The sequence below is a fragment of the Taudactylus pleione genome, unplaced genomic scaffold, assembly GCF_031769625.1.
Source record: "Taudactylus pleione unplaced genomic scaffold, aTauple2 ptg002190l, whole genome shotgun sequence".
Classification (NCBI taxonomy): Eukaryota; Metazoa; Chordata; class Amphibia; order Anura; family Myobatrachidae; genus Taudactylus; species Taudactylus pleione.
In genome coordinates this window covers 90,001-116,417 of record NW_028286583.1, presented here as the reverse complement: position 1 = coordinate 116,417, position 26,417 = coordinate 90,001, and the positions used below count along the sequence as shown (strand labels likewise).

Sequence of the window (26,417 nt, the reverse complement as noted above, 5' to 3'; positions counted from 1 at the left end):
ACGGTAGGTAGTGTATGGAGGTATGGTAGGTACTGTATGGAGGTAATGTATGGAAGTAGTGTATGGAGGTACTGTATGTAGTGTATGGAGGTACTGTAGGTAGTGTATGGAGGTATTGTAGGTAGTGTATGGAGGTAGTGTATGGAGGTATGGTAGGTAGTGTATGGAGGTATTGTAGGTAGTGTATGGAAGTATGGTAGGTAGTGTATGGAGGTATGGTAGGTAGTGTATGGAGGTATTGTAGGTAGTGTATGGAGGTATGGTAGGTAGTGTATGGAGGTGTATGGAGGTATGGTAGGTAGTGTATGGAGGTATGGTAGGTAGTGTATGGAGGTATGGTAGGCAGTGTATGGAGGTATGGTAGGTAGTGTATGGTAGGTAGTGTATGGAGGTGTATGGAGGTATTGTAGGTAGTGTATGGAGGTATTGTAGGTAGTGTATGGAGGTATGGTAGGTAGTGTATGGTAGGTAGTGTATGGAAGTATGGTAGGTAGTGTATGGTACGTACTGTATGGAGGTACTGTATGTAGGTAGTGTATGGAGGTATTGGAGGTAGTGTATAGAGGTATTGGAGGTAGTGTATGGTGGTACTGTAGGTAGTGTATGGAGGTACTGTAGGTAGTGTATGGAGGTATGGTAGGTAGTGTATGGAGGTATTGTAGGTAGTGTATGGAGGTATTGTAGGTAGTGTATGGAGTTATTGTAGGTAGTGTATGGAGGTAGTGTATGGAGGTATGGTAGGTAGTGTATGGCAGGTAGTGTATGGAGGTATGGCAGGTAGTGTATGGAGGTAGTGTATGGAGGTATGGTAGGTAGTGTATGGTAGGTAGTGTATGGAGGTATGGTAGGTAGTGTATGGAGGTATTGTAGGTAGTGTATGGAGGTAGTGTATGGAGGTAGTGTATGTTTGTAGTGTATGGAGGTATGGTAGGTAGTGTATGGAGGTATGGTAGGTAGTGTATGGAGGTATGGTAGGTAGTGTATGGAGGTATGGTAGGTAGTGTATGGAGGTACGGTAGGTAGTGTATGGAGGTACTGTAGGTAGTGTATGGAGGTATTGTAGGTAGTGTATGGAGGTATGGTAGGTAGTGTATGGAGGTATGGTAGGTAGTGTATGGAAGTATGGTAGGTAGTGTATGGAGGTATGGTAGGTAGTGTATGGAGTTATGGTAGGTAGTGTATGGAGATAGTGTATGGCGGTATGGTAGATAGTGTATGGAGGTACTGTAGGTAGTGTATGTAGGTATTGTAGGTAGTGTATGGAGGTATGGTAGGTAGTGTATGGAGGTACTGTAGGTAGTGTATGGAAGTATGGTAGGTAGTGTATGGAGGTAGTGTATGTAGGTAGTGTATGGAGGTATGGTAGGTAGTGTATGTAGGTAGTGTATGGAGGTATTGTAGGTAGTGTATGGAAGTATGGTAGGTAGTGTATGGTAGGTAGTGTATGGAGGTACTGTAGGTAATGTATGGAGGTATGGTAGGTACTGTATGTAGGTTGTGTATGGAGGTATGGTAGGTAGTGTATGGAGGTATGGTAGGTAGTGTATGTAGGTAGTGTATGTAGGTAGTGTATGTAGATAGTGTATGTAGGTAGTGTAGGTAGTGTATGGAGGTATGGTAGGTAGTGTATGTAGGTAGTGTATGGAAGTATGGTAGTGTATGGAGGTAGTGTAGGTAGTGTATGGAGGTAGTGTATGGAGGTATGGTAGGTAGTGTATGGTGGTAGTGTATGGAGGTATTGTAGGTAGTGTATGGTAGTATGGTAGGTAGTGTATGTAGGTAGTGTATGGAGGTAGTGTATGGAGGTATGGTAGGTAGTGTATGGAGTTATGGTAGGTAGTGTATGGAGGTAGTGTATGTAGGTAGTGTATGGCGGTATTGTAGGTAGTGTATGGAGGTATGGTAGGTAGTGTATGTAGGTAGTGTATGGAGGTATTGTAGGTAGTGTATGGAGGTATGGTAGGTAGTGTATGGAAGTATGGTAGGTAGTGTATGGTACGTACTGTATGGAGGTACTGTATGTAGGTAGTGTATGGAGGTATTGGAGGTAGTGTATGGTAGGTAGTGTATGGAGGTAGTGTATGGAGGTATTGTAGCTTGTGTATGGAGGTATTGTAGGTAGTGTATGGAGGTATTATAGGTAGTGTATGGAGGTATTGTAGGTAGTGTATGGAGGTATGGTAGGTAGTGTATGGTAGGTAGTGTATGGAGGTATATGGAGGTATTGTAGGTAGTGTATGGAGGTATTGTTGATAGTGTATGGCGGTACTATAGGTAGTGTATGGAAGTATGGTAGGTAGTGTATGGTAGGTAGTGTATGGAGGTATGGTAGGTAGTGTATGGTAGGTAGTATATGGAGGTATTGTAGGTAGTGTATGGAGGTATTGTAGGTAGTGTATGGAGGTACTGTAGGTAGTGTATGGAGGTACTGTAGGTAGTGTATGGAGGTACTGTTGGTAGTGTATGGAGGTACTGTAGGTAGTGTACGGAGGTACTGTAGGTAGTGTATAGAGGTATTGTATGTAGGTAGTGTATAGAGGTATTGTATGGTAGTGTATAGAGGTATTGTATGGTAGGTAGTATATGGAGGTACTGTAGGTAGTGTATAGAGGTATTGTATGGTAGATAGTATATGGAGGTATTGTAGGTAGTGTATGGAGGTATTGTAGGTAGTGTATGGAGGTATTGTATGCTATTGTATAGAGGTATTGTATGGTAGTGTATAGAGGTATTGTATGGTAGGTAGTATATGGAGGTATTGTAGGTAGTATATGGAGGTATTGTAGGTAGTGTATGGAGGTACTGTAGGTAGTGTATGGAGGTACTGTAGGTAGTGTATAGAGGTATTGTATGGTAGTGTATAGAGGTATTGTATGGTAGGTAGTATATGGAGGTACTGTAGGTAGTGTATAGAGGTATTGTATGGTAGGTAGTATATGGAGGTATTGTATGGAGGTATTGTAGGTAGTGTATGGAGGTATTATAGGTAGTGTATGGAGGTATTGTAGGTAGTGTATAGAGGTATTGTAGGTAGTGTATAGAGGTATTGTATGGTAGTGTATAGAGGTATGGTAGGTAGTGTATGGAGGTATTGTAGGTAGTATATGGAGGTATTGTAGGTAGTGTATGGAGGTACTGTAGGTAGTGTATGGAGGTACTGTAGGTAGTGTATAGAGGTATTGTATGGTAGGTAGTATATGGAGGTACTGTAGGTAGTGTATAGAGGTATTGTATGGTAGGTAGTATATGGAGGTATTGTAGGTAGTGTATGGAGGTATTGTAGGTAGTGTATGGAGGTATTATAGGTAGTGTATGGAGGTATTGTAGGTAGTGTATGGAGGTATTGTAGGTAGTGTATGGAGGTATTGTAGGTAGTGTATGGAGGTATTGTAGGTAGTGTATGGAGGTAGTGTATGGAGGTAGTGTATGGAGGTATTGTAGGTAGTGTATGGAGGTACTGTAGGTAGTGTATGGAGGTACTGTAGGTAGTGTATAGAGGTAGTGTATGGAGGTATTGTATGTAGGTAGTGTATAGAGGTATTGTATGTAGGTAGTGTATGGAGGTATTGTATGTAGGTAGTGTATAGAGGTATTGTATGTAGGTAGTGTGTATAGAGGTATTGTATGTAGGTAGTGTATAGAGGTATTGTATGTAGGTAGTGTATAGAGGTATTGTATGTAGTGTATGGAGGTATTGTATGTAGGTAGTGTATAGAGGTATTGTATGTAGGTAGTGTATAGAGGTAGTGTATTTAGGTATTGTATGGAGGTAGTGTATGGAGGTAGTGTATGGAGGTAGTGTATGTAGGTATTGTATGGAGGTAGTGTATGGAGGTAGTGTATGGAGGTAGTGTATGGAGGTAGTGTATGGAGGTATTGTATGGAGGTATGGTAGGTAGTGTATGGAGGTATGGTAGGTAGTGTATGGAAGTATGGTAGTGTATGGAGGTAGTGTAGGTAGTGTATGGAGGTAGTGTATGGTAGTATGGTAGGTAGTGTATGTAGGTAGTGTATGGAGGTAGTGTATGGAGGTATGGTAGGTAGTGTATGGAGTTATGGTAGGTAGTGTATGGAGGTAGTGTATGTAGGTAGTGTATGGCGGTATTGTAGGTAGTGTATGGAGGTATGGTAGGTAGTGTATGGAGGTAGTGTATGGAGGAATGGTAGGTAGTGTATGGAAGTATGGTAGGTAGTGTATGGTACGTACTGTATGGAGGTACTGTATGTAGGTAGTGTATGGAGGTATTGGAGGTAGTGTATGGAGGTACTGTAGGTAGTGTATGGAGGTACGGTAGGTAGTGTATGGAGGTACGGTAGGTAGAGTATGGAGGTACGGTAGGTAGTGTATGGAGGTACGGTAGGTAGTGTATGGAGGTATTGTAGGTAGTGTATGGAGGTATGGTAGGTAGTGTATGGAGGTATGGTAGGTAGTGTATGGAGGTATTGGAGGTAGTGTATGGAGGTATGGTAGGTAGTGTATGGAGGTAGTGTATGGAGGTACTGTAGGTAGTGTATAGAAGTATGGTAGGTAGTGTATGGAGGTATGGTAGGTAGTGTATGTAGGTTGTGTATGGAGGTATGGTAGGTAGTGTATGTAGGTTGTGTATGGAGGTATGGTAGGTAGTGTATGTAGGTTGTGTATGGAGGTATGGTAGGTAGTGTATGGAGGTTGTGTATGGAGGTATGGTAGGTAGTGTATGGAGGTTGTGTATGGAGGTATGGTAGGTAGTGTATGGAGGTAGTGAATGTAGTTAGTGTATGGAGGTATGGTAGGTCGTATATGTAGGTAGTGTATGGAAGTATGGTAGGTAGTGTATGGAAGTATGGTAGGTAGAGTATGGTAGGTAGTGTATGGAGGTACTGTAGGTAGTGTATGGAGGTACTGTAGGTAGTGTATGGAGGAACTGTAGGTAGGTGTATGGAGGTATGGTAGGTAGTGTATGGAGGTAGTGTATGGAGGTATTGTAGCTTGTGTATGGAGGTATTGTAGGTAGTGTATGGAGGTATGGTAGGTAGTGTATTGTAGGTAGTGTATGGAGGTATTGTAGGTAGTGTATGGTAGGTAGTGTATGGAGGTATATGGAGGTATTGTAGGTAGTGTATGGAGGTATTGTTGGTAGTGTATGGAGGTACTATAGGTTGTGTATGGAAGTATGGTAGGTAGTGTATGGTAGGTAGTGTATGGAGGTATGGTAGGTAGTGTATGGTAGGTAGTATATGGAGGTATTGTAGGTAGTGTATGGAGGTATTGTAGGTAGTGTATGGAGGTACTGTAGGTAGTGTATGGAGGTACTGTAGGTAGTGTATGGAGGTACGGTAGGTAGTGTATGGAGGTATGGTAGGTAGAGTATGGAGGTATTGTATGGTAGGTAGTATATGGAGGTATTGTAGGTAGTGTATGGAGGTATTGTAGGTAGTGTATGGAGGTATTGTATGGTAGTGTATAGAGGTATTGTATGGTAGTGTATAGAGGTATTGTATGGTAGGTAGTATATGGAGGTATTGTAGGTAGTGTATGGAGGTACTGTAGGTAGTGTATGGAGGTACTGTAGGTAGTGTATAGAGGTATTGTATGTAGGTAGTGTATAGAGGTATTGTATGGTAGTGTATAGAGGTATTGTATGGTAGGTAGTATATGGAGGTACTGTAGGTAGTGTATAGAGGTATTGTATGGTAGGTAGTATATGGAGGTATTGTAGGTAGTGTATGGAGGTATTGTAGGTAGTGTATGGAGGTATTGTAGGTAGTGTATGGAGGTATTGTAGGTAGTGTATGGAGGTATTATAGGTAGTGTATGGAGGTATTGTAGGTAGTGTATGGAGGTACTGTAGGTAGTGTATGGAGGTACTGTAGGTAGTGTATGGAGGTACTGTAGGTAGTGTATGGAGGTAGTGTATGGAGGTATTGTATGTAGGTAGTGTATAGAGGTATTGTATGTAGGTAGTGTATGGAGGTATTGTATGTAGGTAGTGTGTATAGAGGTATTGTATGTAGGTAGTGTATAGAGGTATTGTATGTAGGTAGTGTATAGAGGTATTGTATGTAGGTAGTGTATAGAGGTATTGTATGTAGGTAGTGTATAGAGGTATTGTATGTAGGTAGTGTATAGAGGTATTGTATGTAGGTAGTGTATAGAGGTATTGTATGTAGGTAGTGTATAGAGGTATTGTATGTAGGTAGTGTATGGAGGTATTGTATAGAGGTATTGTATGTAGGTAGTGTATAGAGGTATTGTATGTAGGTAGTGTATAGAGGTATTGTATGTAGGTAGTGTATAGAGGTATTGTATGTAGGTAGTGTATAGAGGTATTGTATGTAGGTAGTGTATAGAGGTATTGTATGTAGTGTATAGAGGTATTGTATGTAGTGTATAGAGGTATTGTATGTAGGTAGTGTATAGAGGTAGTGTATAGAGGTATTGTATGTAGGTAGTGTATAGAGGTATTGTATGTATGTAGTGTATGGAGGTATTGTATGTAGGTATTGTATGTAGGTATTGTATGTAGGTAGTGTATAGAGGTATTGTATGGAGGTAGTGTATGGAGGTAGTGTATGGAGGTAGTGTATGGAGGTAGTGTATGTAGGTAGTGTAACTAGTGTATGATAAGTATATAGTGCTGTTAAAGGGACCAATTGAACTATTTGTGATGCTGTTTATGTGCCGCTGTAGCGTTGAGGAAACAGTGGCGCAGCGCAACCTGGAACCTCCATTGGAGTGTGCAGTATGAGTGATGTTCTCGTATAAATATTGGGATTAGCGCAGTCCCTGCACATTATTAAATGGCCCAAAAATGCCTCAGTGAGTCCAATCATTTAACTGGCTAGGTTACACAGTCCCCTGTATGTATGGTCCGGGCTGGGTTACACAGTCCCCCGTATGTATGGTCCGGGCTAGGTTACGCAGTCCCCTGTATGTATGGTCCGGGCTAGGTTACGCAGTCCCCTGTATGTATGGTCCGGGCTGGGTTACGCAGTCCCCTGTATGTATGGTCCAGGCTGGGTTACGCAGTCCCCTGTATGTATGGTCCGGACTGGGTTACGCAGTCCCCTGTATGTATGGTCCGGGCTGGGTTACGCAGTCCCCTGTATGTATGGTCCGGGCTAGGTTACGCAGTCCCCTGTATGTATGGTCCGGACTAGGTTACGCAGTCCCCTGTATGTATGGTTCGGGCTAGGTTACACAGTCCTCTGTATGTATCTATGTATGGTCCGGGCTAGGTTACGCAGTCCCCTGTATGTATGTATGGTCCGGGCTAGGTTACGCAGTCCCCTGTATGTATGGTCTGGGCTAGTTTACGCAGTCCCCTGTATGTATGGTCCGGGCCAGGTTACGCAGTCCCCTGTATGTATGGTCCGGGCCAGGTTACGCAGTCCCCTGTATGTATGGTCCGGGCCAGGTTACGCAGTCCCCTGTATGTATGGTCCGGGCCAGGTTACGCAGTCCCCTGTATGTATGGTCCGGGCCAGGTTACGCAGTCCCCTGTATGTATGGTCCGGGCCAGGTTACGCAGTCCCCTGTATGTATGGTCCGGGCTAGGTCACGCAGTCCCCTGTATGTATGGTCCGGGCTAGGTCACGCAGTCCCCTGTATGTATGGTCCGGGCTAGGTTACGCAGTCCCCTGTATGTATGGTCCGGGCTAGGTTACGCAGTCCCCTGTATGTATGGTCCGGGCTAGGTTACGCAGTCCCCTGTATGTATGGTCCGGGCTAGGTTACGCAGTCCCCTGTATGTATGGTCCGGGCTAGGTTACGCAGTCCCCTGTATGTATGGTCCGGGCTAGGTTACACAGTAGGTGGATGTGTTCTCTAGTCTGTTCCCTGCCGCAGTGAGTGAGGGGCTGTACAAGCGTCTTGTAGGGGCACAATGGCAGTGATTACTAATCCTAGAAATAGATTATATTGTAACTGAATTTACAGTACATTACATCAATGACACACATACTATAAATAGCCGTTTCCAAGATGAAGTCCCGTTAAATAATCAAACGTCACAAAAATCTCAGACAGGATCTCGGAATAAGAAATAAAATGACCAGATCCCATTTCCCTACAAGTAATATAACTGGATGGGCCCAAGGGAGACAAGTCATAGATATATGGTATATATTTGTGTAATGTAATAATAAAATATCATGTGTGTGTGTTTATTCTATGTGAGTAGGGATGAGCGGGAGGGGCCCATCCTAGCAATAAGCAGCTAGTCACCAGCACATCTGTCACATACGGTCCCATTTATTAATGGTCGTATTTGCAATGCGATCTGCGCATGACATTACCGTCTATGATCGCATTACAAGACGCGATCATACTGGTGGACCGGCAGACGCAGCACAGGGGCTCCGAAAGGAGCTCGTCCCTGTAATGTGCCTAGAGAGCTGCCGGGGATACTGCGAATGCGCGGTCCCGCTGACTGAACATGTGCGACCGCCATTGCCAGGGAGGGTTCCGGGGGATCCCTCTGCCGGATAATTATTCAAAGTGTAGCCCATAGGTTACAGCGGCTGACGCCATCTTCAGATGGCGTTAGCGGCGAGGCCCAATCTCCGGACTGCTTTGCGTTCCAGGAGTTGGTAAATCCTGGCAGCATGGCATGACGGGAGGATGGAGGTCTTGCACTTTAGGTGTAGAGTGTATGCTATTACAGTAGAGTGTATGCTATTACAGTAGAGTGTATGCTATTGCTCTCTGTTATCAGACATGAAGTTTGATGTGTGTAGAAAAGCGACAATTCGGTGAGATTATGGACGATGATCTTTCACGTGTTTTGCACAGGACGCTGCCAGGAGTTGGATAGATGATGGCGCTTCTGGATTCCGCCTGTCGGGGGGGCAGCGAGCGGCTGTGATAACGGTGAGGGGGCACTGGGTGAAGAAATGGGGATATTCCTGACTTGGTGACTATATATATTTTATGTTTTCCGTATTAGAGATGTATCCTGAGGGTTTCCCTGAGCTGCTGAGTAACAGACGTCACGTTTTCAAAATAAAGTTACGAATCGTAATCGGTGGAAATTCCTTTTACCTATAAGGGGCAATAAAACATCATAATATAAATAGTGCACAATAGTACCTGGGGCCAGATGTACGAAGCGGCGGCTTCTGCACTAATATTATTGGCACTTTAACGCTCCAGGTGATCTCTCGTCTGGTGTAAAATCCCCCAGCACTTACTGAGCCAGTTATATACCAGCCCCATTCGCCAGGCGGGCATTGACCTCCCAAGTTGCTCTATTGTCACATGAGTTGGGTATTGTCGCTGCTGACTTTTACATGCGCCCTTGCTGCGGCCTCGCAGTCTGCGCACTGAACACTTATAAAGATGATTATTCCCCCCACCCCTGGATGCGGCTCTCAGAGCAATGGTCCAATGTTTATTATGGTGGTATAAAGGGTTCAAACTGCGCCATCCACTGAATGACACGCGACCAGAAATATGGGCCAGTTAAACATCCCACATAGATGCTATTAATGTGTGACTGCGCCTTTGTACGCACTGGTATTGCGAATATTATGCTAATGTCGCAGCCAAAGACATTTGTACCGAGACACCAATTGGCTGAGTCTGTAATCCGTCGCTCGCGTGCAAAGATGCAGCATCGATCTCCTGAGCAACCATGTCCTTCAGAACTAAGCTGCCTGATTCAGACCCACTCGCGAGCGCTGAGCGCTCGCAAGCAGGTCGATTGTTGAGCAAGTGCGCATGCACACGACGGAGGCTGCTCCGTCGTGCGCATGCGCAAGACCCGGATAACGTCGGGCAAGCCGTCGCTCCAGGTCTCGCACCAAAGGGGACGTGCTGTCGATAGTGAGTGACAGCATGCCCCCTTTGGTGGGCGTGCCTGGGGCGTGGCTGCCCAGACGGAGGCGTTCCCATGGGAACACCTACCGTCTGGGGCCGGCCCCACTGACCATCACTAGTGATGTCAGTGGGAGTGCTTCCCGCTCTGATAGAGCCAAAAGCACTTCAGGGCTTGCGGTCATTGAGACCCCACAGCAAGCCCGATGGTCGTGATGGTCTTGACCATCGTGACCATCATCATGGACGCTCGCATAAGCTGAGGGTGGTAACCCACAGCTATGCGAGCGGCCAAAAGGCCGCACTATGGAAAAAAAAAACGCCCTGATTCAGAGCGGGCGCTCGTTCAGAACGTCCAGCTCTGAATCAGGCCCTAAGCTGCCTGGGCAAGTGAACCTGGACACAGAGACACTGGCTGCGACACTCCCGCATTGACTAACCACCGCCGTTACCTCCTATAAACGCACACTGACTGTCTGTCACACTAATAGCGCTGTTACTTCCCATAAATGCACACTGACTGTCTGTCACACTAATAGCGCTGTTACTTCCCATAAATGCACACTGACTGTCTATCACACTAAAAGCGCCGTTACTTCCCATAAACGCACACTGACTGTCTATCACACTAAAAGCGCCGTTACTTCCCATAAACGCACACTGACTGTCTATCACACTAAAAGCGCCGTTACTTCCCATAAACGCACACTGACTGTCTATCACACACTATTAGCGCCGTTACTTCCCATAAACGCACACTGACTGTCTATCACACTAATAGCGCCGTTACCTCCCATAAACGCACACTGGCTGTCTATCACACTAAAAGCACCGTTACTTCCCATAAACGCACACTGACTGTTTATCACACTAAAAGCGCCGTTACCTCCCATAAACGCACACTGGCTGTCTATCACACTAAAAGCACCGTTACTTCCCATAAACGCACACTGACTGTCAATCTCACACTAAAAGCGCCGTTACCTCCCATAAATGCACACTGACTATCACACTAAAAGCACCCTTACTTCCCATAAACGCACACTGACTGTCTATCACACACTATTAGCGACGTTACCTCCCATAAACGCACACTGACTGTCTATCACACTAATAGCGCCGTTACTTCCCATAAATGCACACTGACTGTCTATCACACTAATAGCGCCGTTACGTCCCATAAATGCACACTGACTGTCTATCACACTAAAAGCGCCGTTACCTCCCATAAATGCACACTGACTGTCTATCACACTAAAAGCACCGTTACTTCCCATAAACGCACACTGACTGTCTATCACACACTATTAGCGCCGTTACTTCCCATAAACGCACACTGACCGTCTATCACACTAAAAGCGCCGTTACCTCCCATAAACGCACACTGACTGTCTATCACACTAAAAGCACCGTTACCTCCCATAAATGCACACTGACTGTCTATCACACCATCCAAATTCTCACTGAAACCGCCATCAGCAACCAATCCCAATGCACACTTCCGGTAAATGTAGGCGCCTAGTTCTGCGCACAGTAATAGACGCAATCTGTGTGTATTAATAATGTGATGTGTATACCAGGTAGAAGAGTGGATTAATGCACCTTAGCGGCTCGTGCAGTGACCTATAATTATACAGTATTACAAAACTCAATCAGAGAATAATATTTTCCCTTCTTCTATCTCAGGTGTCGGATATTCTCCGTGAGGAGCTAGAAAACGCTACTGGAGAGGAAAGGTGACGCCTAATACCAGCCACACATTTCTGTACACAACCTAACATGATGGTAACACCGCTCTGTCCTTAGGGTCATCCTGCTACCTGATTGGCTGTGCGATGATACCGCCATCAATAAGTCCCAGCTCCTCCGCACCTGCCCCTTTTCTGGCTGGAGCGGGCTGGATGCCCCTGTGAGGTCAGAGGTCATGCACACTGCCTGGGAGGTGAGGGTCCGCTCTTGGGAGGTAAGAGGGAACATTTCTGTACTCGCAGTGACCTCTCTCCTGTCTCCCTAGGTGTCATCCAGGGACAACGATTCTCTGGGAATACGACAATTTATAGCAGTCACCCAGCCGGGAGCGGTCATCCTAGCGCTCAGCCAGGTGAGCACCATCTTGTTACCTCAGGAGTTCCTTCTGTCCATTATACTGCAGCTAAAACACTGAATGAGTGACATATTGATTGTAATGTCGCTGTGGTGCCTCATGACACAGGCGTGGTGTCCTCTGTATTGGTGTCCTCTGTATTGGTGTCCTCTGTATTGGTGTCCTCTGGCGTGGTATCCTCTGTATTGGTGTCCTCTGGCGTGGTGTCCTCTGTATTGGTGTCCTCTGTATTGAGAAAAGAACAGTCCAGGAACACCTCAAACAAACTCCGGATCAGTCCGTGTAATACAGAGTTATTTAATGGCTGATCTGAGCTCTGTCTAATGGCCGCACTTAGGGCCTGATTCAGACCCATTCGCTAAGAAGCGTTCGCACGCAGCCAGCCAAATTTAGCATTCTGCGCATGTGTATGCAGTGCACCAGTCCGAGCGATCGTGAAGCGTACGCTCGCTGCGCATAGACTGCCTGGCTGGATGAGTGACAGGAGAAGCCGTTTGTGGGAGGTAACAGGGGCTGGCCGCTAGAAACGGGGGAGTGGAGGTGCGAACGCAGGCGTGTCTGAGCGTCTTAGCGCCATTTCAGAGGCGTGCATAAGTAAGAGGCAGCGTCATAGTACACGTCACATGGCTGAATTTTACACTGAACGCTCGCAGTGCTTGCAGTAGGGTCTGGTCAACCACAAGCGCTGCGTATGCATCCGATGGTTCTCGATGTTACCGATGGCTGCATACACTTCCTGGAGATGACGCGCGCAAGTGGGCGTCTTAAGACAGGCTGGGGGGCATCTGCATACACAGAGCGATCGCACACCATGACATAGTGGGCGTGCTAATGCCTTGCCGTGCCATCGCCTGCCTTGCCAGATTTCCATACGCATCGAGTGAGCGGGTGTGAATCAGGCCCTTAGTTCCCGGTCACACGGTGGCGCTGAGTGGTGACACCTGATCATACAGTATATCTGGTATATGCCAAACTGAGGAGAATTATTCCTGATAGCAAGAACGGAACTACTATGGCTGACTGGTGCCATTGTGCAGAGGTGGCACCATCGTTGCCCAACGGTAGTTGCTCCTGGCTATGAAGGTGCCCAGAACGGCACCCTGCAGCCAGGATTGCTGCAGCTGCTGCACCCGCAGGGCCTCTAGTGGACGCTCCAGATTGGAACCCTACACACTATAAGCAGCCGATCGGGCGTCCTGAGGACACCTGGTTTAACTCTGCAGTTACCGGTGCTGCTGGTAACAATCCCTTTGCGCGACGTCATGACATCATCGCTCAGTGGGCGGGGCCAGCGCTGATGTGGCCAGTTATAGCCCTGCAGGATAGAAACACATACTTACAATGCTACAGCTGTTACTGCAGGGCCTCTCAGGGGATCGGATGGAGACGGCTGTGATACCCCTCCATGTGGTGTGAGGGGTGGTGGTCCCGTCCCTTTCCGGTGGGGATGGGATCTTTCACCCTGCTTTGGTTCTACTTAGCCGGCATTTCCAAATATGTTTCCCTTTATTCAATCAAACAGTTCTCAGAACAAGTTTAGGTCACTATTACTATAATAATGCCTGTGATAGACCATTTACATTTAACTCAGTAACATTTACAAGTGATTCCCACTTACCACATAATGACGGATTATTTTACGGGAACTCAGCGATGACGGATGAAATAGGAAACCAGACAATACTATACCAGTAACACTCTATATAGGTGTATATACATACATGAAAGTCAGTAAACCATAAATAACCATAAAATATTTGCAGTTACATAGTTCTGCTGCATGTCTATAAGTGATACACATATGGAGTAGCCAGTCTGTCTAGCGATGGGGTCACTGACTAATGACCAATACTCTGTACGTCGTTACTAATTATTACACTTGTGATTCTCCAGCTGCTAAATGTCACGGCCTTGTTAGAGATCTATCACATACGGTATACGGGGGAAGAGCTGATACTGTATATCACATACGGTATACGGGGGAAGAGCTGATACTGTACATCACATACGGTATACGGGGGGGGGGAAGAGCTGATACTGTATATCACATACAGTATACGGGGGAAGAGCTGATAGTGTACATCACATACGGTATACGGGGGAAGAGCTGATATTGTACATCACATGCGGTATACGGGGGGGAAGAGCTGATACTGTACATCACATACGGTATACGGGGGAAGAGCTGATAGTGTACATCGCATACGGTATACGGGGGGAAGAGCTGATACTGTATATCACATACGGTATACGGGGGAAGAGCTGATAGTGTACATCACATACGGTATACGGGGGAAGAGCTGATAGTGTACATCACATACAGTATACGGGGGAAGAGCTGATACTCTACATCACATACAGTATACGGGGGAAGAGGTGATAGTGTACATCGCATACGGTATACGGGGGAAGAGCTGATAGTGTACATCACATATGGTATACGGGGGAAGAGCTGATACTGTACATCACATACGGTATACGGGGGAAGAGCTGATAGTGTACATCGCATACGGTATATGGGGGAAGAGCTGATAGTGTACATCACATATGGTATACGGGGGAAGAGCTGATACTGTACATCACATACGGTATACGGGGGAAGAGCTGATAGTGTACATCGCATACGGTATATGGGGGAAGAGCTGATAGTGTACATCGCATACGGTATATGGGGGAAGAGCTGATACTGTACATCGTATATGGGGGAAGAGCTGATACTGTATATCACATACGGTATACGGAGGAAGAGCTGATAGTGTACATCACATACAGTATATGGGGGAAGAGCTGATAGTGTACATCGCATACGGTATATGGGGGAAGAGCTGATACTGTACATCGTATATGGGGGAAGAGCTGATACTGTATATCACATACGGTATACGGAGGAAGAGCTGATACTGTACATCACATACGGTATACGGGGGAAGAGGTGATATTGTACATCACATACGGGGGAAGAGCTGATAGTGTACATCGCATACGGTATACGGGGGAAGAGCTGATAGTGTACATCGTATACGGTATGCGGGGGAAGAGCTGATACTGTACGTCGTATGCGGGGGAAGAGCTGATAGTGTACATCGTATACGGGGGAAGAGCTGATGGTGTACATCGCATACGGTATACGGGGGAAGAGCTGATAGTGTACATCGCATACGGTATACGGGGGAAGAGCTGATAGTGTACATCGTATACGGGGGAAGAGCTGATAGTGTACATCGCATACGGTATACGAGGGAAGAGCTGATAGCGTACATCACATACGGTATACGGGGGAAGAGCTGATATTGTACATCGCATACGGTATACGGGGGAAGAGCTGATACTGTACATCGCATACGGTATATATGGGGGAAGAGCTGATAGTGTACATCGCATACGGTATACGGGGGAAGAGCTAATAGTGTACATCGCATACGGTATACGGGGTAAGAGCTGATACTGTTGGCTCCTTACTAAAGATGAGAGGAAGGAGCGTTGTTACCAGTCCGGACAGCTCGGCGTCATTTCTCCCAGCTTGTGGTGGTGACAGAGAAATTGAGGATATTGGGAGCCAACAGAGGTCCTGGTTCACTACAGAATGCAACTGCGAATGCATTGGTGATTATGCACGCAGTTCAACTGCGATAGTATGCTAATCCATTGTTATCGCTATGCAGCGCTACATAAGGACTCCCACTTTACCTTACACATGTCCGTAATGTTTCGCATGACGGCAAAAATAACATGGGTACAATAGAGTACCATCACAGCCTCACACACACTTACACAGGCTCTGACCTTACTCAGGAATTACTAACCTCATCACACACAGTGATTACACAAGACTGAGACACCATCAGTAACATGGAGTACCATCACATCCTCACACACACTTACACAGGCTCTGACCTTACTCAGGAATTACTAACCTCATCACACACAGTGATTACACAAGACTGAGATACCATCAGTAACATGGAGTACCATCACATCCTCACACACACTTATACAGGTTCTGACCTTACTCAGGAATTACTAACCTCATCACACACAGTGATTACACAAGACTGAGACACCATCAGTAACAAGGAGTACCATCACAGCCTCACACACACTTACACAGACTCTGACCTTACTCAGGAATTACTAACCTCATCACACGCAGTGATTACACAAGACTGAGACACCATCAGTAACATGGAGTACCATCACATCCTCACACACACTTATACAGGTTCTGACCTTACTCAGGAATTACTAACCTCATCACACGCAGTGATTACACAAGACTGAGATACCATCAGTAACATGGAGTACCATCACAGCCTCACACACACTTACACAGGCTCTGACCTTACTCAGGAATTACTAACCTCATCACATGCAGTGACTACACAAGACTGAGAGACCATCAGTAACATGGAGTACCATCACAGCCTCACACACACTTACACAGGCTCTGACCTTACTCAGGAATTACTAACCTCATCACACGCAGTGACTACACAAGACTGAGATACCATCAGTAACACGGAGTACCATCACAGCCTCACACACACTTACACAGCTCTGACCTTACTCAGGAATTACTAACCTCATCACACGCAGTGACTACACAAGACTGAGATACCATCAGTAACATGGAGTACCATCACATCCTCACATACACTTACACAGCTCTGACCTTACTCAGGAATTACTAACCTCATCACACACAGTGATTACACAAGACTGAGAGACCATCAGTAACATGGAGTACCATCACATCCTCACACACACTTACACAGGCTCTGACCTTACTCAGTAATTACTAACCTCATCACACACAGTGATTACACAAGACTGAGATACCATCAGTAACATGGAGTACTATCACAGCCTCACACACACTTACACAGGGTCTGACCTTGCTCAGGAATTATTAAACCTCATCACACACAGTGATTACACAAGACTGAGACACCATCAGTAACATGGAGTACCATCACATCCTCACACACACTTACACAGGCTCTGACCTTACTCAGGAATTACTAACCTCATCACACACAGTGACTACACAAGACTGAGATACCATCAGTAACATGGAGTACTATCACAGCCTCACACACACTTACACAGGCTCTGACCTTACTCAGGAATTACTAACCTCATCACACGCAGTGACTACACAAGACTGAGACACCATCAGTAACATGGAGTACCATCACAGCCTCACACACACTTACACAGGCTCTGACCTTACTCAGGAATTACTAACCTCATCACACACAGTGATTACACAAGACTGAGATACCATCAGTAACATGGAGTACCATCACAGCCTCACACACACTTACACAGGCTCTGACCTTACTCAGGAATTACTAACCTCATCACACACAGTGATTACACAAGACTGAGAGACCATCAGTAACATGGAGTACCATCACAGCCTCACACACACTTACACAGCTCTGACCTTACTCAGGAATTACTAACCTCATCACACACAGTGATTACACAAGACTGAGAGACCATCAGTAACATGGAGTACCATCACATCCTCACACACACTTACACAGGCTCTGACCTTACTCAGGAATTACTAACCTCATCACACACAGTGATTACACAAGACTGAGATACCATCAGTAACATGGAGTACCATCACATCCTCACACACACTTACACAGGCTCTGACCTTACTCAGGAATTACTAACCTCATCACACACAGTGACTACACAAGACTGAGACACCATCAGTAACATGGAGTACTATCACAGCCTCACACACACTTACACAGGCTCTGACCTTACTCAGGAATTACTAACCTCATCACACGCAGTGATTACACAAGACTGAGAGACCATCAGTAACATGGAGTACTATCACATCCTCACATACACTTATACAGGCTCTGACCTTACTCAGGAATTACTAACCTCATCACACACAGTGACTACACAAGACTGAGACACCATCAGTAACATGGAGTACTATCACAGCCTCACACACACTTACACAGGCTCTGACCTTACTCAGGAATTACTAACCTCATCACACACAGTGATTACACAAGACTGAGATACCATCAGTAACATGGAGTACCATCACATCCTCACACACACTTACACAGGCTCTGACCTTACTCAGGAATTACTAACCTCATCACACACAGTGATTACACAAGACTGAGAGACCATCAGTAACATGGAGTACCATCACAGCCTCACACACACTTACACAGCTCTGACCTTACTCAGGAATTACTAACCTCATCACACACAGTGATTACACAAGACTGAGAGACCATCAGTAACATGGAGTACCATCACATCCTCACACACACTTACACAGGCTCTGACCTTACTCAGGAATTACTAACCTCATCACACACAGTGATTACACAAGACTGAGATACCATCAGTAACATGGAGTACCATCACATCCTCACACACACTTACACAGGCTCTGACCTTACTCAGGAATTACTAACCTCATCACACACAGTGATTACACAAGACTGAGATACCATCAGTAACATGGAGTACCATCACATCCTCACACACACTTACACAGCTCTGACCTTACTCAGGAATTACTAACCTCATCACACACAGTGACTACACAAGACTGAGAGACCATCAGTAACATGGAGTACTATCACATCCTCACACACACTTACACAGGCTCTGACCTTACTCAGGAATTACTAACCTCATCACACACAGTGATTACACAAGACTGAGAGACCATCAGTAACACGGAGTACCATCACATCCTCACACACACTTACACAGGCTCTGACCTTACTCAGGAATTACTAACCTCATCACACACAGTGATTACACAAGACTGAGACACCATCAGTAACATGGAGTACCATCACAGCCTCACACACACTTACACAGGCTCTGACCTTACTCAGGAATTACTAACCTCATCACACACAGTGATTACACAAGACTGAGACACCATCAGTAACATGGTGTACCATCACAGCCTCACACACACACAGGCTCTGACCTTACTCAGGAATTACTAACCTCATCACACACAGTGACTACACAAGACTGAGACACCCTCAGTAACATGGAGTACCAGCTGCCCTCCCCTCCCCCATATATATATATTTCTCTGCATGCACAATTAGTGTTCACTCTAGCTTCGGTGGCAGGCAGGGCGCCGGAGCTAGAGAGAGGGCACCTTTGTGCGCGCGCCCAAAAAGGGGAGCGTGGCGATTGAAAAGGGGGTGTGTCTATAAGATGTGTCCCCCTTTTTGTCACTCTTGGGGGTGTGCCTGGCACTTACGGACACGCCGGGCAGCCCCCAAGTGCTGCAGACAGGGAGAATAGATGCCGGCCGCATCGCCCGACGACTATTCTCCGGCGGTGACCGGGTCACCGCACATTTCTCCACCCGTGGGACACTGCAGGCTGTGAGGGCAGGGCACCGCAAGCCGCTAAAACAGCCTAGCGGGAACGCTACACAATTGAAAGTTATGTCACAGTCACGTACTCCCAATGCGAGGGGATTGCAGGGCAGTGTGGTGGAGCTGGGTACTCATTCTGCAACTAGCAGCCAATCACAGGACAAGATGAGGGAAGCCGTATGCGGGGGATGCTGGGAATTGTAGTTCTGGGAGACCACAACTAATGACCGCAGTAAAGGACTACATCCCCCAGAGTGCACTGCAGGAGACAGATCTGGGAGGCTGATGGGGCCAGAGACTGGTGAAGACTGGGCGACTATGGGCACTCGGTACTGCAGTCACAGTGCAGTAATGTGCTGAGTGCTCTGAGTGACTGGGGGGGGCGGGCACCTGAGATATGGGGGGGCCGGGGCACTGTGTCCCCACGCCCCCCAAAACTGGCCCTGCTGGCGCCCCCAAGTTACCGCGGCATATCGGGACTCGGCGCGCGCATCCGAAAAGGGGGCGTGGCCTAATCGTAAAGGGTGCGTAGTCTGATGACACGCCCCCGTTTACATCACTAATGGGGTGTGCCCAGCATCTCCGAGATGCTGGGCAGCCCCCGAGCTCCCCCCCCCCCCGTACGCTGAATAGAGGCGTCTATTCTAGCTCTGCATACACGCTGCTCTGCATAGCAGAGCAGCATGTATGCTTCCCCCCCCACCGCGGGACACTACGGGTGGGACAGCAGGACAGTCCCAGAAAAACAGTTGGGAGGTATGCCGCGGGGCCTCCGGGAGCCGTTGCTACGCCACGTCCAGCAACCATTGGATGCCGGGCTTCTGATGTCCATCTCTTGTCATGTGCTGCGATCAGCACTCACCAGTGTCGCAGCTGTGTCCTTGGTCCACTTTTAATGGCTTATCATAATATAAATATATATATATATATATATATTAGTATTCATGTACATGGCCCCTCTATAATTTATATATACTATTTTGTGCAGTTACATAGAGGTTTATATGGTACTACTTTCTGTGGTGGGGCTGTGCCTCAGCGTATGGGACACACACAGTAGAGGTAGGGGCGGAGTGATATGGCTGTGGGTGGTTTGGTTCCTGTCAGGGAAAGAAGGGCCGGGTACAGAGAGAGGAGAGGAGCTGCCAGCAGTCACAGTACCCTGGGTTGCTCCCCCCATGTCCCAGGCGGCAGCTGAGTGGCAGATAGGCTCCTGGGCACAGGGGGGAGCATGGAAGCTGGTGAGAGCAATGGTTCCTGCCTCAGCGGCTGTCAGTGCTGATGTGCCAGGAGTGGGTACAGGGCAGCGGCCCCATGGCTGGAGCATGGGGGCATATGGGTGTAATAGGGGGGGGATATATGGGTATAATAGGGGGGGGATATATGGGTGTAATAGGGGGGGACATATGGGTGTAATAGGGGGGGGATATATGGGTGTAATAGGGGGGGGATATATGGGTATAATAGGGGGGGATATATGGGTGTAATAGGGGGGGGATATATGGGTGTAATAGGGGGGGATATATGGGTGTAATAGGGGGGGGATATATGGGTGTAATAGGGGGGGGGATATATGGGTGTAATAGGGGGGGATATATGGGTGTAATAGGGGGGGGGATATATGGGTGTAATGGGGGGATATATGGGTGTAATAGGGGGGGGGATATATGGGTGTAATAGGGGGGGGGCATATGGGTGTAATAGGGGGGGATATATGGGTGTAATTAGGGGGGGGATATATGGGTGTAATGGGGGGATATATGGGTGTAATAGGGGGGGGGATATATGGGTGTAATAGGGGGGGGGCATATGGGTGTAATAGGGGGGGATATATGGGTATAATAGGGGGGGGATATATGGGTGTAATAGGGGGGGACATATGGGTGTAATAGGGGGGGGATATATGGGTGTAATAGGGGGGGATATATGGGTATAATAGGGGGGGATATATGGGTGTAATAGGGGGGGGATATATGGGTGTAATAGGGGGGGATATATGGGTGTAATAGGGGGGGGATATATGGGTATAATAGGGGGGGATATATGGGTGTAATAGGGGGGGATATATGGGTGTAATAGGGGGGGATATATGGGTGTAATAGGGGGGGATATATGGGTGTAATAGGGGGGGATATATGGGTGTAATAGGGGGGGATATATGGGTGTAATAGGGGGGGGATATATGGGTGTAATAGGGGGGGATATATGGGTGTAATAGGGGGGGATATATGGGTGTAATAGGGGGGGGGATATATGGGTGTAATAGGGGGGGATATATGGGTATAATAGGGGGGGATATATGGGTGTAATAGGGGGGGATATATGGGTATAATAGGGGGGGATATATGGGTATAATAGGGGGGGATATATGGGTGTAATAGGGGGGGATATATGGGTGTAATAGGGGGGGATATATGGGTGTAATAGGGGGGGATATATGGGTGTAATAGGGGGGGATATATGGGTATAATAGGGGGGGATATATGGGTGTAATAGGGGGGGATATATGGGTATAATAGGGGGGGATATATGGGTGTAATAGGGGGGGATATATGGGTGTAATAGGGGGGGATATATGGGTGTAATAGGGGGGGATATATGGGTGTAATAGGGGGGGATATATGGGTGTAATAGGGGGGGATATATGGGTGTAATAGGGGGGGGGATATATGGGTGTAATGGGGGATATATGGGTGTAATAGGGGGGGGGATATATGGGTGTAATAGGGGGGGGATATATGGGTGTAATAGGGGGGCGATATATGGGTGTAATAGGGGGGGGGATATATGGGTGTAATGGGGGATATATGGGTGTAATAGGGGGGGGATATATGGGTGTAATAGGGGGGGGATATATGGGTGTAATAGGGGGGCGATATATGGGTGTAATAGGGGGGCGATATATGGGTGTAATAGGGGGGCGATATATGGGTGTAATAGGGGGGGGATATATGGGTGTAATAGGGGGGGATATATGGGTATAATAGGGGGGGATATATGGGTGTAATAGGGGGGGATATATGGGTGTAATAGGGGGGGATATATGGGTGTAATAGGGGGGGATATATGGGTGTAATAGGGGGGGATATATGGGTGTAATAGGGGGGGATATATGGGTGTAATAGGGGGGGGGGATATATGGGTGTAATAGGGGGGGATATATGGGTGTAATTAGGGGGGGGATATATGGGTGTAATGGGGGGATATATGGGTGTAATAGGGGGGGGATATATGGGTGTAATAGGGGGGGATATATGGGTGTAATAGGGGGGGATATATGGGTGTAATAGGGGGGGCATATATGGGTGTAACAGGGGGGGGGATATATGGGTGTAATAGGGGGGGGATATATGGGTGTAATGGGGGGATATATGGGTGTAATAGGGGGGAGCCCTTACACATTCTCTTCAGTGATTATGAATACATCCCAGCTCTCCCTGATTGCACCTTACCCCCATTATGATATACAAATAAACAGATATATACATTCAAATGGGATCATTAGTATAATTTCCCTGCATTGGGTATAAGGCACAATGATCCCTATGGCTACATGTATTAGTATAATTTCCCTGCATTGGGTATAAGGCACAGTGATCCCTATGGCTACATGTATTAGTATAATTTCCCTGCATTGGGTATAAGGCACAATGATCCCTATGGCTACATGTATTGGTATCATTTCCCTGCTTTGGGTATAAGGCACAATGATCCCTATGGCTACATGCATTAGTATCATTTCCCTGCATTGGGTATAAGGCACAATGATCCCTATGGCTACATGCATTAGTATCATTTCCCTGCATTGGGTATAAGGCACAATGATCCCTATGGCTACATGCATTAGTATAATTTCCCTGCAGTGGGTTTAAGGCACAATGATCCCTATGGCTATATGTATTAGTATAATTTCCATGCAGTGGGTTTAAGGCACAATGATCCCTATGGCTACATGTATTAGTATAACTCCCTGCATTGGGTATAAGCACTATGATCCCTATGACTACATGTATTAGTATCATTCCCCTGCATTGGGTATAAGGCACAATGATCCCTATGGCTACATGCATTAGCATCATGTCCCTGCATTGGGTATAAGGCACAATGATCCCTATGGCTACATGTATTAGTATAATTTCCATGCATTGGGTTTGAGGCACAGTGATCCCTATAGCTACATGTATTAGTATCATTTCCCTGCATTGGGTATAAGGCACAGTGATCCCTATGGCTACATGTATTAGTATCATTTCCCTGCATTGGATATAAGGTACAATGATCCCTATGGCTACATGTATTAGTATCATTTCCCTGCATTGGGTATAAGGCACAATGACCCCTATGGCTACATGTATTAGTATCATTTCCCTGCATTGTATATAAGGCACAATGATCCCTATGGCTACATGCATTGGTATAATTTCCCCTGCATTGGGTATAAGGCACAAAGATCCCTATGGCTACATGTATTAGTATAATTCCCCTGCATTGGATATAAGGCACAATGATCCCTATGGCTACATGTATTAGTATAATGCTCTGCATTGGCTATAAGGCACAGTGATCCCTATGGCTACATGTATTAGTATAATTTCCCTGCATTGGGTATAAGGCACAGTGATCCCTATGGCTACATGTATTAGTATAATTTCCCTGCATTGGGTATAAGGCACAATGATCCCTAAGGCTACATGTATTAGTATCATTTCCCTGCATTGGGTATAAGGCCCAGTGATCCCTATGGCTACATGTATTAGTATAATTTCCTGCATTGGGTATAAGGCACAATGATCCCTATGGCTACATGTATTAGTATAATTCCCCTGCATTGGGTATAAGGCACAATGATCCCTATGGCTACATGTATTGGGTATAAGGCACAGTGATTCCTATGGCTACATGTATTAGTATCATTTCCCTGCATTGGGTATAAGGCACAGTGATCCCTATGGCTACATGTATTAGTATCATTTCCCTGCATTGGGTATAATGCCCAGTGATCCCTATGGCTACATGTATTAGTATAATTCCCTGCATTGGGTATAAGCACAATGATCCCTATGGCTACATGTATTAGTATAATTCCCCTGCATTGGGTATAAGGCACAATGATCCCTATGGCTACATGTATTGGGTATAAGGCACAGTGATTCCTATGGCTAAATGTATTAGTATCATGTCCCTGCATTGGGTATAAGGCACAATGATCCCTATGGCTACATGTATTCGTATAATGCTCTGCATTGGGTATAAGGCACAGTGATCCCTATGGCTACATGTATTAGTATCATTTCCCAGCATTGGGTATAAGGCACAGTGATCCCTATGGCTACTTGTATTAGTATAATGTCCCTGCATTCGGTATAAGGCACAATGATCCCTAAGGCTACATGTATTAGTATCATTTCCCTGCATTGGGTATAAGGCACAATGATCCCTATGGCTACATGTATTAGTATAATTCCCTGCATTGGGTATAAGGCACAATGATCCCTATGGCTACATGTATTAGTATAATTTCCCTGCATTGGGTATAAGGCACAGTGATCCCTATGGCTACATGTATTAGTTTAATTTCCCTGCATTGGGTATAAGGCACAGTGATCCCTATGGCTACATGTATTAGTATCATTTCCCTGCATTGGGTATAAGGCACAATGATCCCTAAGGCTACATGCATTAGTATCATGTCCCTGCATTGGGTATAATGCCCAGTGATCCCTATGGCTACATGTATTAGTATAATTTCCCTGCATTGGGTATAAGGCACAATGATACCTATGGCTACATGTATTCGTATAATTCCCTGCATTGGGTATAAGCACAATGATCCCTATGGCTACATGTATTAGTATAATTCCCCTGCATTGGGTATAAGGCACAATGATCCCTATGGCTACATAAATCAGTATCATTTCCCTACATTGGGTATAAGGCACAATGATCCCTATGGCTAGATGTATTAGTATCATTTCCCTGCATTGGGTATGAGGCACAGTGATCCCTATGGCTACATGTATTAGTATAATTTCCCTGCATTGGGTATAAGGCACAATGATCCCTATGGCTACATTTATTAGTATAATTCCCCTGCATTGGGTATAAGGCACAATGATCCCTATGGCTACATAGATTAGTATCATTTCCCTACATTGGGTATAAGGCACAATGATCCCTATGGCTACATGTATTAGTATCTTTTCCCTGCTTTGGGTATAAGGCACAGTGATCCCTATGGCTACATGTATTAGTATAATTTCCCTGCATTGGGTATAAGGCACAGTGATCCCTATGGCTACATGTATTAGTATCATTTCCCTGCATTGGGTATAAGGCACAATGATCCCTAAGGCTACATGTATTAGTATCATTCCCTGCATTGGGTATAAGGCACAGTGATCCCTATGGCTACGTGTATTAGTATCATTTCCCTGCATTGGGTATAAGGCACAGTGATCCCTATGGCTACATGCATTAGTATCATTTCCCTGCATTGGGTATAAGGCACAGTGATCCCTATGGCTACATGCATTAGTATCATTTCCCTGCATTGGGTATAAGGCACAATGATCCCTATGGCTACATGCATTAGTATCATGTCCCTGCATTGGGTATAATGCCCAGTGATCCCTATGGCTACATGCATTAGTATCATTTCCCTGCATTGGATATAAGGCACAATGATCCCTATGGCTACATGTATTAGTATAATTCCCTGCATTGGGTATAAGCACAATAATCCCTATGGCTACATGTATTAGTATAATTCCCCTGCATTGGGTATAAGGCACAGTGATCCCTATGGCTACATGTATTAGTATCATTTCCCTTCATTGGGTATAAGGCACAGTGATCCCTATGGCTACATGTATTAGTATCATTTCCCTTCATTGGGTATAAGGCACAGTGGGCCTGATTCTGACCAGGTCCTGAGTGCTGAGAGCTCGCAGCCGGGTCGATGGCACCGGCTCCGTTGTGCGCATGCGCGAGGCCCGGATAGCGACGGGCAATCCGTCGCTCCGGGTCTCGCACCAAAGGGGGCGTGCTGTCGATGTTGATTGACAGCACGCCCCCTTTGGTGGGAGGGCCGGGGGGGGGGGGTGGCTGCCCAAATGGA

The 26,417-nt window shown here is 46.2% G+C and overlaps 1 protein-coding gene across 7 annotated transcripts in view; it reads left to right on the top strand.

The window, feature by feature from the left end:
• Nucleotides 1-26,417, top strand: part of LOC148431506 (uncharacterized) — a 107,021-nt gene that overhangs the window by 62,711 nt on the left and 17,893 nt on the right. For all 7 annotated transcript variants that reach the window (XM_088465974.1, XM_088465972.1, XM_088465967.1 and 4 more), the window contains 4 exons: nucleotides 8,774-8,851; nucleotides 11,483-11,532; nucleotides 11,603-11,738; nucleotides 11,811-11,897. In XM_088465974.1, coding sequence (XP_088322100.1) covers nucleotides 8,774-8,851; nucleotides 11,483-11,532; nucleotides 11,603-11,738; nucleotides 11,811-11,897 — 351 coding nt within the window. The remainder of the gene's footprint in view (nucleotides 1-8,773; nucleotides 8,852-11,482; nucleotides 11,533-11,602; nucleotides 11,739-11,810; nucleotides 11,898-26,417) is intronic.